This window comes from Pangasianodon hypophthalmus, chromosome 15 (assembly GCF_027358585.1).
Source record: "Pangasianodon hypophthalmus isolate fPanHyp1 chromosome 15, fPanHyp1.pri, whole genome shotgun sequence".
Taxonomy (NCBI): domain Eukaryota; kingdom Metazoa; phylum Chordata; class Actinopteri; order Siluriformes; family Pangasiidae; genus Pangasianodon; species Pangasianodon hypophthalmus.
The window spans coordinates 6,089,149-6,104,466 of record NC_069724.1 but is presented as its reverse complement, the minus strand read 5'-3'; the positions used below and the strand labels follow the sequence as shown (position 1 = coordinate 6,104,466).

The 15,318-nt window shown below is 40.6% G+C and overlaps 1 protein-coding gene across 7 annotated transcripts in view; it reads left to right on the top strand.

Annotated features, from left to right (window-relative positions):
• Positions 1-3,421, top strand: part of nrg2a (neuregulin 2a) — an 86,635-nt gene extending 83,214 nt beyond the window's left edge. For all 7 annotated transcript variants that reach the window (XM_026938578.3, XM_026938580.3, XM_026938579.3 and 4 more), the window contains one exon: positions 425-3,421. In XM_026938578.3, coding sequence (XP_026794379.1) covers positions 425-1,076 — 652 coding nt within the window. In that variant the 3' untranslated portion in view covers positions 1,077-3,421. The remainder of the gene's footprint in view (positions 1-424) is intronic.
• The last annotated feature ends 11,897 nt before the right edge of the window (positions 3,422-15,318 follow it).

Genomic DNA, 15,318 nt, shown 5'->3' with positions numbered 1-15,318 from the left:
AAATGCCTGAATGCAGGTGCAAGAGGAGGAGCTTTCTGAATGATCAATTATTGACAAGCAAGTAGGCATGCCTCCTTCTTTTGATTGGTTGGATGTGTGAGGCTTACAGCATTTGTTTTTTCCCTCCGTATTTACAGAGTTGTTCCTGTAAGCAAATATGACATTGAACTGCCAAAATATGTGGAGAACATCACCGAATATTAAGACTTTTTACTAAACTAATTGATAACACCTTTAATAAAGTTATTGCATAATAACACATATAATAAAGTTTTATATATATATACATATATAAACTTATGTTGGCTAGCTAGATTATTAGCTGTTTCATAGGGGCTTTTATAGGAGTCAGTTAAACCTACCATGTATGTTCAGAATATCTTTGCTCACTCCATCCTCTCCCACTCTCTCACTTCTCTTTCAGGTATGTGTCAGCCCTGACCACGCCAGCGCGCTTGTCTCCAGTGGACTTCCATTACTCACTGCCTCCACAGGTGCCTACCTTCCAGATCACGTCTCCCAACGCCAGCCACGCCATGTCTCTGCCGCCAGCCGCCCGCGCCCCCTACCCACCAGAGGAGGACCAGCCGCTGCTTCGCTGCTACCAGCTGCCTCTGCACGAGGCCCAGCGCTACGAGCCCTACCAGCAGCGGATACAACAGCAGCGGGCACGCTCCTACCTGCAGGACAGTGCAGGCAGCCTGCCCTCCAGTCCGTACCGGCTGGCCCAGGACGACGATGAGTATGAGAGCACGCAGGAGTACCCGCCCTCACTGGAGCAACCAAAGAGAAGCAGTGGGCGCTGGCACAGGTCCAGACTGAATGGGCATGTGGCACCGCAGGGCTACCGGCCGCCCCGGGACTTGGGCTCGCGCAGCTGCCTGTCGGACAGTGAGTCGGAGGAGGGAGAGGAGGGCGAGAGCACGCCCTTCCTCAGCATGCAGAACATAAACACACCCGAGCCCTCAGCCATCTACAGGCCCGCGCCGCCCACACACACACGGACTTCCCACACACAGAGCAGACACACGCAGCAGCAGCACGCGCGCTCCAAACCGGACAGCGCTGCCCACTAAAGACACAGTCCACCTACCCACCCGCAAAATCTGTATACCTATAGACCTGCACCTATAAAAAATATTTTTTATTTTATATAACTAACAGATATTCTAAACAAATGAAATATTTATTTTCATTTTAGCAAAAAAAGTTGTCTACTAGTTAACAGCAAAGACTTTTTTTTATAGGGAAAACTCTATTTATATGTACATTTTGATTTACAGCATAAAAGAGACGTGCCAATTTTTTCACAACTTAAAGAAATAGAATAATATTGTGGTGCCTTTTGCTGTATGCCGATGCCAGAGGGCCAGTGGAGTTTTTGTAGCCTTTCTTATAAGGACGCCTCATTTTTTATACGCACTCTTTCGTTGTCTCTTTTTTGGCCTTTTGTTTTTCTTATCCTTGTGTTTTTTTGGGAGCTGACCCAACCATTTGAGCAGTGACATTTCCTCCCCCTTTCACATCATGCAATATAAACCGCTCTTAAGGTGTATGTTTACAAGAATATAATTCACATGTTTAATGATTATGTTGCTTTCCTAACAGGAACTTAATGACAAATGCAACTGGGACAGGGGCTTATTTTTTTCCAATGAAATGGAAGGAAAGTATGTGGTGTGCATTCAGATGTCTAGCTGAGTGTGTGTAGATGTGCTGCACACCAATGTAAAGTGTGTGAGCAGAAGGAGGGAGATGTCTAATTTTCCAGACTAATGTCCATTTATCAGACTTCTCACTAATCAAGGGTCACAAGCTTGTTACGATCTGAGAGGCAGAAACTCATCCATCTGTAGCAGATGTGGAGGTTTTGTTGATGGCTTAGTCACTGGAGAGCATCTGCACTCCAATCCTCTCTTCCCAAACAGTCCTGTTCCACTCTCTCTCATTCTGTCCATCCTGTCCCTCTAGTGAGGCTGATATAGAGACGTTTAACAAGTCCATTGATGAATTTTAGAGGTAATGACTAAAACAGAACATCACACATTTCTTCCATTAAGAGAAACATGAAAAATAGGAAAATATCATTCACAAGGACTATTTTTCAAGAAAGAAAGAGAGAGAGGTGAACAGCCACGTAGTGTCTCAGGACAACCCCTCCTCACCCTTCCTCCTTCCATCACAGGACTGAAGTTAAAAGGAGAACCCTCACAGGCTTATGAATGTATAAGCTCCCTCTTCCATCCCCATACATGCTGGGAATATCATCATAACACACACACACACACACACACACACTCAAGACAAGACAAGACAAATAGCTGTGAAACTTCCTTGGGGCCATAAAAATATGCCAAAATATGCAAGCTTTATAATTTACCGTTTGTTTTCTGAATGAACCATAGTGCATTGTGTGAAAACTGTGACGCTTGATTTGAGTTTGGTGTACTTGAGTTGAGCTCCCCTGAATTCTAATCAATCAGACCACCAAACCATGACACATACACATGACGGCCATCTCTGAGTCCAGATGAGACCAAACCGGACAGCTCTAGTCCTGCATGAGTCCGTCGTTAAGGATGTTCATAACGTCACTCATCTTATAGAAGTTCCTGAACACTTACTCATGCTAAAATTGGCCATGATGCCTCTGGAAAGTAAATACGAAGCTTTTGATGTCAAATGTGAAGGAACACATCATTGGCATAGATAATTCAGGAAATCCAGAAAAGAGAGGAATGTAATGACGACTAAGAAGTTGTGATTAGGTAAGCAAAGGGAAAAGAAACTATTTAAAAACTAGATCTTAAAATGTTTCTCTTGCTCTATTGTGGTGGCACAAAGAAATAGAGATACTACAAAACATATATACATATATATATATTATTAATATAATATAATTTTTTCTTGCACTTCAACGACCAGAGTTTGTCTTCTGTTTATTCCCTGCCCTGGCGTTTTGGATCCTGTTTGTATGTTTGAGAAATGCAAAACCAGACAGTGCTTCTCTAGTTAGTTTTAAATGTGATATCCCTTTCCTCCTTTTCCTCCTCCTCCTCCTCCTCCTCCTCCAAAATGCCCCACTAGACTCTGACAGTTATGTTCCTACCGTTTCTTCCTTTTGCGTTTCCTCCTCGCTTGAGAAGTTTGAACACCTCTCCTCTGCATGTCCTTGTGGTCAAGGTTAAATGGGTGCATGGTAAAAAGCAGCAGATGATTTTATTTCCCTCCAAGTCAGTGAAAGTGTATTTCATTTAATATTCAGCAATAAAAAAAGAGAATCTTTCCCCCCATGTCAATTCTTGGAATATGCTAGAAAAAAAAGAGAAATACATGCCAGGTTGTCTTAGATTGTAAAATAAAATTTGAATCCACGTCTTCACATTGAAAAAAAATAAATAAATCCTTCGTATTATTTCAACTTGTGCGCATATATGTGCAACCCTGCTGTGTGTGATTTGTCCATGTGATACTTTTAAAAGTACAGGTTTTACAGGATTGTTCATTTATTTACAGATCACCAGTGTACAATTCCTCCAGTGGAAAATAGAAAATGAGCCTGTGGTAGCATTATAATTTCCAATGAATGCCTTTCTTTTTTTTTTTTTTAAATCTAACCTACACCTCCAGGACAGTGGTTACATGTACACAAATATCATGAACATGTTTTGTCCAAACGCGCCTTTTTTCTTGGATAAATGAGATAAAAGACAAAGATGTACCCCTGAATGTGGAGTCAAAAAATCTATATTAATCAATAACGTGAAACAGATTTACTTTACATTTATCAACATTTAATGACCGCAAGAGAGTGTGTGGAAAATCCAGACAGATTGTGGTGGAAACAGACGCAGGAGGTCAGAAAGTGTGTACAAGGAAGGGTATGTAGCTCCAGCTGTGCACATCTGAGCTGTTGTGTCAAAGAGACAATTCTTCCTGTCTTTGGAGACACTTGCCAAATCATTCATCTGGCTCCTATCATTGGTAACACTTTCTATTTTTTCTCAGTTATTAACCTGATCAGCCTTCAGTTTTTATGTTTTTTCATCCTTTTTGGGCAATCCTGACAAGCCTAAACGTGAAACATATGCCTAATGTTCTCAGCTGCCAAACCAAGACAACCTGGTCTACACTGGTGTTTTGGAGTTATGTATCATTGAGAGGAATAAGATGTACAACAAGGTCATGTGATTTGAATTTTTGAGTGATGAATTATTGGCCTTCTTACATATTTTGTCATAGATCTGGAGGTATCTTTTAACAGTTTAACAGTGGAAATGACATTTTCTCATGCAACAACGTGTTGAAGCAAGAGTGAGCACTAATGCTCTGTAGACATCACATTCTGGGTCAACAAATGTTGAAATTAAGTTCAGTTTAATCAGCCAAAAATCGCAAAGTGTGTAATATACAATGACTATCAGGGAGGTGAGTTTTTTCCCTTCAGTATTCAGTGATTATAGGGTGTCCCATAAGTCCAGCATCATAGGATAAAAATAAGAAACAAAAGCTTTTATTTACAGACCTGCTCAATATATCCACCATTTTTCTCAAAAAGATGAGTAGAATTATTTGGATTTGTTCTTCCTTTCTCAGATATATTGTAGTCTGTAAAACTATAAAAATATACAACAACCCCTGTAATGCTGGACTTACGGGACACCCTGTATAATATAACATAGGTATGTGCTTTAGTTAACACCGCTCAAATTACAGTCTAAATCCAAGCTAGCTAGCTAATTTCCAGAAAGTTTTTGTCTAGATATGTATGGTTTCTCAGAAATAGCTAAATTTTTTGCTATATAGTGCACTATAAAGGGGTAAAAGCTATTATTTCAATCCACACATATCAAACTTCATATAAAGTCATGGATCTAACATTAACTAGTTTGCTAGCAAACATGACTACTGGTTTTACTTATACAATATATTCTAATAGTTAGTCTAACATTAACTAGCAATACTGACTGTTATGTACAGTAAAATAATTTACCTTAAATTAGTTAGTTTCCTAGTAGTTTCATGTTGATCTTTGAGTGAGAAATATGAGTATTATGAGCTTTCTCGCAGATCTGATTTCTCTTCCCAAACCAAGAACTGAGACATTCAACTACATAACTATGCTGTGCATACTATGAAACAAATCTTGACATTTTAATTCATATTTCAGTTTATAATGAATAATATCTTGAATAATAATTCATATCTTTTTTTTTCTTGTGATCTCAAGTTTTCTCAAGAATACAACTTATTTTTCTTCTTTATCTCATGATAACGAAAGTTGTTTTCTTGAGATCACAACTTGTTTTTCTCGTATGTCAAACTGCATTATTGGGTATACATCAGAGAATGCATTAACAGAAAGTACCTGGTAAGGTAGTAGAGCGCAGGTTTGATCCTGAGCTTGGGAGTGTATGTGGTGTTCAGCTATATTTTTCCCACATTATCCCTTTTGGGATCTATCTATCTATCTAGCCTTATGTTTGTCAGTGCTAGAACATTTCCGAATTAGTGTCCATCACTTGAAATGATGACTTAGAAATCTGCAACTATACCGTAGGAAACACTATAGTGATCCTGAATGGGTGGTCAGTTTCACTGCCAGTCAATTTGAGGGACCAGGATATCTCCATGGATGGATGGATGGATGGATGGATGGATGGATGGATAGATAGATGTACTTTACTGATCCCAAAGCGGAAATTTAGGAAAAATATAATCAAACACCACACAGGTTTCCAAGCTCTGAATCAAACCCACAATCTTGGGGCTATAAGGCCATAATGCTACTACTGCACCAGTTACTTCCAATTAATGTTCTGTCTGATGTATAGTATATATCCCCAATAATGCATGTGAGAAATATGAGACATATGAGAAAAACAAGTTGTGATCTCAAGAAAACAACATTTGTTATCACAGGATCACAAGAAAAATAAGTCGTTATCTTGAGAAAACAACTTTTGTTATCTTGAGATCACACGAAAAATAAGTTGTGATCTCGAGAAAACAACTTTTGTTATCCTGAGATCACAAGAAAAATAAGTCGTGAGCTCAAGAAAACTACTTTTGTTATCTTGAAATTTCCAGAAACTCCACAAGACTTCTAAAGGTGTGCCGTGGTATCTGGCACCAAGACATTAGCAGCAGATCCTTTAAGTCCTGTAAGTTGAGAGGTGGGGCCTCCATGGATCGGACTTGTTTGTCCAGAACATCCCACAAATGCTGGATTGGATTGAGATCTGGAAAATTTGGAGGCCAAGTCAACACCTTCAACTCTTTATCATGTTCCTCAAACAATTCCTGAACAATTTTTGCAGTGTGGCAGGGGGCATTATCCTGCTGAAAGAGGCCACCGCCATTAGGGAATACCGTTACCATGAAGGGGTGTACTTGGTCTGCAAAAAAGTTAGGTAGGTGGTACGTGTCAAAGTTACATCCACATATATGCAAGGACCAAAGGTTTCCCAGTAAAACATTGCGCAGACATCACAATTACACTGCCTCCACCGGCTTGCCTTCTTCCCATAGTACATCCTGGTGCCATCACTTCTCCAGGTAAGCAACGCACACACACCTGGCCATCCACATGATGTAGAAGAAAACGTGATTCATCAGACCAGGCCACCTTCTTCCATTGCTCCATGGTCCAGTTCTGATGCTCACATGCCCATTGTAGGCACTTTCGGTGGTGGGCAGGGGTCAGCATGGGCACTCTGATCAGTCTACAGCTACGCAGCTCCATATGCAGCAAACTGTGATGGACTATGTGTTCTGACACCTTTCTATCATAGCCAGCATTAACTTTTTCAGCAATTTGTGCTACAGTAGCTCTTCTGTGGGATCGGACCAGAAGGGCTAGCCATCACTCCCCACGCACATCAATGAGCCTTGGGCACCCATGACCCTGTCACCGGTTCACTGGTTGTCCTTCCTTGGACCAGTTTGGTAGGCACCAACCACTGCATACCAGGAACATCTCACAAGACCTGCCGTTTTGGAGATGCTCTGTCCCAGTCATCTAGCCATCAAAGTCTTGTCAAAGTCACTCAGATCCTTATGCTTGTCCATTTTTCCTGCTTCCAACACATCAACCTCAAGAACCAACTGTTCACTTGCTGCCTACTATATCCCACCCCTTGACAGGTGCCATTGTGATGAGATAATCAATGTTATTCTTGTCACCTGTCAGTGGTTTTAATGTTATGGCTGGTCAGTGTATACTAAAGCTAATAATTAGCTAATGTTAGATAAAAAAAACTACAACCACTATATTTTTTTACTAAAAAATAAAATATCAGTAAGTGAACATTTTCAAGAATAATGGGACATTTTCTTGTCCCCTGAATTCTCCCACAATGTGATTGTGGCAGTAGATAAATCTGTCATGTATTTAAAAGCAGTATGCTGCACCAAAGAAGTGAAAAAAGATTAGTGGTGATGTGATATGATCAAGTTTATAATTGGCTGATTAAATGTAACTTAAGCTCTGCCGTTGTTGTCAGGACATGTAGTCTAGACACACTGATAACACAATGTCTGGTTTTAGTTTGTGAAAGTGTTTTTAACCAAATGTTCTATAAACTTGGGCAGCACGGTGTTTGTTGCCTCCAGGGTCCCCAGTTCAATCCTGTGTTCAAGTGGATTTCCTCCCACCACCCAAAAAGATGCTGGTAGGTAGATTAGCGATTCTAAAATTCTCCTAGGTGTGAATGTGTGTGCATGGTGCCCGGCAATGGACTGGTGTCCCAACCAGGGTGTATTCCTGCCTCACATTGAGTGTTTCTGTGATCCACCCTGACCTCAACAAGGATAAAGCAGTTACTGAAGATGAATGAATCCTATGTAAGCTTCTCATGAGTCCATGAGAGATGATGAAGACATCAAGGCTCCAGCTCTGAAATGAAAAGAAATAATTATCCTGATGGAAAACTTGGCATTAAGCACCGAGTACAGTTTTGTGAGCTTTAATGGTGTAAACTGCCTTTCAATCTGAGTTAACTTGACACTGCTCTTAGATTAATGAATAGCTGCTTGAACAACTGATTTTACAATAATGGTTTTCAGTTAGATGGATGTCGTGTGCATGGCAGCTTTCCACTGAGGTATGACTGCTAGTTTTCTTAGGACTCTAGTGTGAAATATCAGCTATGTATCTGCTAAGCAACGACTGAATCAATCTGGCGCCCACTGTACCCAATGTTCTGAAATGTGTTACAACTTGCAAATCGCATTCTTAGTAAAAGGGTGGGTGATGCCAAAAACTTCAAATATGATGCATGGCAGTGTTTGTAAGCCTATTGGGAAAATTATTTAAATACATCTAATTATTTTTATGTTGTTTGGGTTGAATTTTTGGCGTGGCCACCATAGTGTCATTGTTAGTGACTATATAAGATGGTGTTATCATGGAGACAAATTGTATATCATGGAGTCAGAATAACATATATGACTTTTCTCAAATATCATTCTTTTTTTCTCTTTTTACAAGACTTTAATTCTAAAACAATGGTGCAGGAAACCCAGTCCTAAGCAAGCTAACTGGAACCCCAGACTCCAATTGATCACAATTGTTTAAACCATTTGTTCAGAAATACAGAACAGAAAGGACTGTAGTATTGTGTAGTATCTAAAATGATTTGGATGAAGATCAGTCACATCTCTGTTTGCTCCTGAGAAATAGTTCAAACATATAAGAACCAACCAGCCTCTTCATGGTTCCCTGCTACCAGAACCTCAGCTTCTTGGTAAATGTATCACTTGGCCACACTCTTCCCTAGCAACCGGCCACCCAGGATTTCACAAAACTTATCAGCCGCTCAAAGCCAATTACTAGTGGAGTTCCATGACCATTGATTGCAGATTTCCTGTTACAGAGATTCCCTGGGAACTTTGCAGCAAATATCTCCAATATGTCACTTTATGGAATGTAGTTTATTTGCGATAATATGCCAGCAGACAGAGAGACAGAGAACAGAGTGTTAGGCTCATATCTGGTTGATCTCTGCCAACTGGTTTGAAGGCAAGAGGTTATATTGGGTACAGAACAAAGCATTTTTGTGTGAAGAAGACAGGCTGAGAGATTCACTGTTACATGTTGGTATGTCTCAAAAGGTGCGGGGACGCCCTTCACCAAAGGGGGAATTGTATTAATCAATAACTGTGAGGTTACACTAGTCATCCTATCTATTAAACATCCTACTTTAACAATACAGAATTGATCAACAGACATATACACGTTAATTCACTTATGCTCAGTCTATGTGAAAGCCAAGAACCATGCCAGATGGAAAGCTCTTGTCAGGCGGAAAGCTTCGCTTTTCAGTCCTGCCTACCACCTTCAAGACTACTGAGTTGTTCAGTCACATATTCAGGTATTTCAGACTTCTAGAGGATATATTTTCTAGTCAGGGGCCTCAGTTCACATGCCAAGTGAAGAGCTCAATTATGGAGAATTTGGGAGTTTGGGTGGTCTCACACCTCAGTACCTGAGCGAACTTTTGGTCCTTTATGATCCATCAAACCTACTTCGATCAAAAGGTGCAGGCTTTTTGTTGGTACCTCAAATAGTGAAGGCTACAGCAACGGGTAGAGCTTTCTCTTGCAAAGCCAAACAGTTATGGAACAGCCTTCCAATTAGTGTTTGGCACTCAGACACAGTCTCAGTGTTTAAGTCTAGGCTGGAAAAGCATTTGTTTATCGCTGGAAAAGCCTTTTGTGGCTTTTCTTTAAGCCATTTTTTCTTAGGTAAAGGAGCAGACCTGGAGGGTTCACAGGCATAGAGTGTTGTGGTGAACTGGGATGTTTGGATACTGTTGCCCCCCTACTGACTTGATGGTGGAGTGGCTGGCTGCTTTATGTCCCAGGGCACGCTCATGTCTGTGTTACTTTTTGGCTCTCCCTTTTAGTTATCCTGTCATAGCTAGTCTTGCCAGAGTCCCTGCTTGCACTCTGCATGCAAAGTACATTGTCCTTAACCATTATGGGACAAAAAGCATACCCAACAATCTCTCCCTCCTTCTCCCTCTCTCTCTGTCAAGCTACATATGCTATTACCGAGATACCAGTGATCCTGACCCCTTCTGCTCCCTGGACCTGCCTGATCCATCTTGATGCCCTACCTCTGGTTGGAGTTCTCATCGTTTGGAGATTGCTCACTGCTGCTGGGGGTGGCCCCACATGGACGGCCTGAAGATCATTGGGATTGCTGGGAATGGTGCCACTTGGGGACTGTGGAGATGGCTTTGGACTGCAGTTCATATGGGCAGCTGTAATTAGATGGTTTTGGACTGCGATTGCTGTGGTGGCTTTGGGGCTGCGGTTGCCACGAGTAGTTTTGCACTCAGGTCTCCATCAGTAGACAGTGTATAGGTTCAACAAAACAAACTTCATGTGCAAAACTGTAATCAGTTTCCTGGTTACACAATTACACTCTTTGGGATTTATTTATAACCGCACTATCCGTTGTCACCCAGATGAAGATGGGTTCCCTTTTGAATCTGGTTCCTCTCAAGGTTTCTTCCTTATATTGTCTTAGGGAGTTTTTCCTTGCCACCATTTCCTTGCTTGCTCCTTAAGGATTCATTTACGATTCATTTATATCCTGAATATATTTATAATGTATTCAGTGTATTTACTTGAATGTATTCAAGTGAAGCTGCTTTGTGACAATGTCCATTGTCAAAAGCGCTATACAAACAAACAAATAAATAAATAAATCTATCTTAATATCAGGATACCACCCCCAAGCTAATGGCCAGGTGGAGAGGACCAATCAGGAAATAAACCATTTACTCTGCTTGTTCTGTGCTAACAATCAGGGGGACTGGTCCCACTCGGACACCAAACTGCTCACCTTCCAATGTGTGCTTGACTACCAGTCACCTCTGTTCCCATAGAACACAGCTACTATCAATGCTCAATGCAGTGATGACTGGTTCCAGAGCAAACAGGAGTGGGAGAGTGCACATCAACAACCAAAACATGTGAACTGGCAAACCAAAAGAATTGGGGACCAACACAGAAAAAAAACATATGAATGAATCCGGGGAGTTTTAGAGCACTTACTCTAGTGTAGTCTGACCCTTAGTATGACTTTGTCTTACAATTTTGGATTTGCCCATGTCTGCCTTGTGATTTTCAATAAACATATCAAAGTTGCATCTAGCTCTTTGTCTCATACCTGACAGAGATGGCATTTTATAAACCTTTCATAAAGAAATTCCAAAGACCTCCCAAACTTTATGACAGCTACAGCAGGCAGCCAGATGAGTCAATATTTCCATGCGTGAGATGCAAAGAAAAATAATAAATTACTGTCAACTAGATGTCATCTGCCCACCTATCAAGGCTGAACAAAAAACAATGGAAGTATAACAGGAAATGTAAATTTAATAGGAAGAAAATCATGAGTGGGAAAATGCAGGGACATGAGACCACAAGAACTTTCGTATAACATGACCATGCATGTTGTACTGGCGTGCTAAATAAAGAATCAAGGATAACAGGAATGCAGGAGGCGGAACGATCATTTGCAAACATCACAAAATAACTGGACTTTGCAACAAGCCATATCAACTTTAGATCCTGTAACTGTAACAAACACCGTGATACTTGATAGACTATCCTTTATTTGGTGCAGAAATGCATTCTGCAAAAATGCCCCTGTGCTCATGTCTCTATTTTCTATGGACCCCACAAGGCTTTGAGCCAGGTGTCACCCTGAGCAAATCTCTGCTCCTGCATTTGGACACTTCAAGGTTTTTGAAACACTCATCTCCCACCTGGCACTAGCAAGCCCACTAATTACACGCCCAACACTCTCCTCCTGTACACACACTCATCTTAAGTCTCCTCAATTGAAAGGCAGGCCTGCTCTCCTGGCAGTCGCAAATACCTTGATATATGACCAGCAGATAAAGTAAACCCAAGCCTATTAAATGTCCAACGAATGAAGAAAGATAATTGCTGCTGGGTCATTCTACTCCAGATGTTTTATGATAACATGGAGAGTGCATGGATGGTAAACATCAAAGGCATGCCTAAATACATGCTACTCATGTATGGTGTATGGATGGATAGCTGGCATAATCACTACCTCACTGTCCTCAGCATCCATCTCTGGACATGCCTGCACAGTTTTGCTTTACATAGAGTACTTCAGAAATATATCCCTGAGTTATTTATGTCTGCTTCATGGCAGGAATGTGTCGGAGGCTCTGCGGGAGTGCAGCACAGAGGGTGTGCGAAATGCAGCAAGCAGATCCAACAGCCTTATGCGTCCCCAAAGAGCTTGCGTGTCCATCAATCACGCTATAACCGGAGGTCATCATCTCAGCATTAATCCTGCTGGCCAAACCCTATCTATTATGTCTTGTTAGCATGTGAAATAACTAAATGTATAATAAATCATGGTATACTGCACTGGAGGGACTGATATTGCATTTCAGGAAGGCTAACAATGGTGACCACGAAGTACCACTCCCAACCACTGCTGCATAAAAAAAGTTTTGTAATATGCCATATTCCCCCTAAAGATCTTCAGAGTCTGCCCCCAAACTGTCTCAGCCTGACACATTTGGCATGTTCAATACCAACAAGACTAAAATAACCAGCAGAAAGTGGCACATTTACGTCATTTTACAAACACTACTGACAGGAAAAACAAGTATGTTCACGTAGTCATTGACAGTCGGGCTATTTCTGTCTAATCAACATGTGCAATAATATTTATGAGGGTCTGTGAAAAAGTAATAACAGAGTCAGACATTGGTCCATGTGGGCCTATTTGTAAAACCATGATTGAAATGGTATTGATTTTGGAACATTATGCAGCACTATTGCATTACATGGATTCATTAGAGTTGTACTCAGAGAGTAACACTAAATAACAGCAGCAGGCACCGATGAAGGGAGTGTGAGTTAGAAAATAATCCTTTTAGAAATCTCCAGCCTAAACGGGTTGACTTGGATATATGTTTTGAGCAGTTATCTTGTTTAAAAAAGGTCCATCTACTAACCAGTTTTAACCTCCTGCCTGAGACAACCAGATTTTGGGCTGGAATATCCTGAATGTGTGCATTAGAACTGGGAAACTATGGAACCCAGTGAAAAATGTCACAAGAGCGGGAGGTCAGACTTAAGGCTTGCGGGACACAGTAAGGCCACAATGATTAACATGGGAGCTTTTTGGATGTGGGGGGTGCTTACAGCCTTCAATCTTCAATAACTGCTTTATCCAGATCTGCTTTGTCCTGCTCAGGGTTTTACTAATTTATATTTTTGGAAATACAACCAGCTGAGTTTACTGGAAAATACTGCAGGCAGTTACGAACTTTAAGGGCGGGCAGGATTGTCAGATTTCCTTCAGCAGTGGGTGAGACTGGGATTTTAAAAAAAAAACCTCATGTTTTTAGACATTTTTATGATCTCCATGGAAATTGTTGACCAAGGCATTTTACATATACATTTATTTAAATAATTTACAGATGGTCAAAGACAACAGTAGATTTCAGCAGATTTTTCCCAAAGAATAACTATTTATTTGCATATTATTTTAAGGATATAAATAATTTTTCCACATACACTCTCTGATCACTTTATTAGGAACACCTGTATCCCTGCTCATTCACGTAATTATCCAATCAGCCAATCATGTGGCAGCAGCACAATGCATAAAAAGTGATTTTCGAAATAACCCAAACGCATGTAGCTACAGTACTAAATTAGTGCACTATCACTATTTTAATATTGAAATATTAAGATGAAACCTTTTTATTTTTTTTCATTCTGTCTGCTTTGTAATTTCACTTCCTGTTCTTAGGTGACCTCAAGTGTAGGCCTACATTCTGTCAAAGCTAGCTAAATGCTAACTAGTGCTAACTAGTGCTAATCCTACAAAAAAGCACACAGGCCAAAATCAGTCACCAAAAAGGCCAGACCACTGAGATTTCTCCCCAATCTTCCAATGACCATTCCAGACCTAGCTTCATCACTAGAGTCTCCAACATAACAAGAACTAATGTTAGAATGCTTGGAATGGCCCAACCACAAGCAAATGGTAGGAGCAAGCCTCTGGCTTTGGTTTATTTAAACAGTCCCTGTTTGCAGGTGCTAATAGGATACAGATGCCAGGACTTTTGGAGAGGAGTATTAACTGGAGAAAGATTCATGCGAGAAAGTGTTTGGATTAGCAGGATTTTTGTTATTGGAACTGTAAATAGTTGTGTGTGATCTTTATTTTCTCCAGTCATTTGTTCATGAAGGGTGCCAAGAATTCTGGCAGAAGAATTCTAAAGCTGAACTTTAACTACAACTTGATGATGATGATACTCGTATAATAGTATTAACTTTTATGACAAAGGGTTAATTGTAACCAAAGAAAGAACATGCATGTGAGGCATGTGAGAGGTGTAAACAAGAGTAGGCAATTGACCTACATATACCTCAAGAATGTTTTACACATGTTGAAGCTCGGTTCTTTCTGCTGTGTTCCTCAGAGGGAAGTATAACTTTCACTCCACCATGTTTGTGCTACCTAAATAAATCCACATGCACTAGCATCCATGCAGATCCTGATCCATTTGTCACAAGTTTGATACTGTAAATGTATTTAAATCCTTTAACTTATTAAACAGTCAGCTTAGCACTCAGTTATTCATCCTAAAGCATATTATTCAGTAACTCCTATGAGTGATTATTATAGTGAAACTAATATGGAAGGCACAATATATGGCCAAAAGTTGGACTCGTATGTGCTTTTTAAACATCCCATTCTGGATTTAGTCCCTTTTACTGTTAAAACCTCAACTCTTCTAGGAAAGCTTTCCACTAGAATTTGGAGCGTGGCTGTGGGGATTTGCCCATTCAGCCACAAGAGTATTAGTGAGGACAGGCACTGATGTCAGGCGAGGAGGTCTGGGGTGCTGTTCCTCTTCATCCCAAAAGTGTTCAGTGGGGTTGAGGTCAGGGCTCTGTGCAGGCCACTCAAATTCTTCCACTCCAAACTTGACAAACCATATCTTCATGGAGCTCACTTTGTGCACAGGGGTATTGTCATGCTGGAACAGGTTTGGGCCTCTTCGTTCTAGTGAAGGGAAATACAGAATACAAAGACATCCTATACAATTGTGGCACCAGATTGGGGAAGAACCACATATGGGTGTTATGGTCAGGTGTCCACATACTTTTGGCCATATAGTGTATGTAATATGGATCTAATCAAGTACAAATATATTATTTAGAATGAATAATAATGTGGTTGAAAATGACATAAATTCTGACTTCCCACTTCTTAAGTCGAACGCAGCATAAATTCAG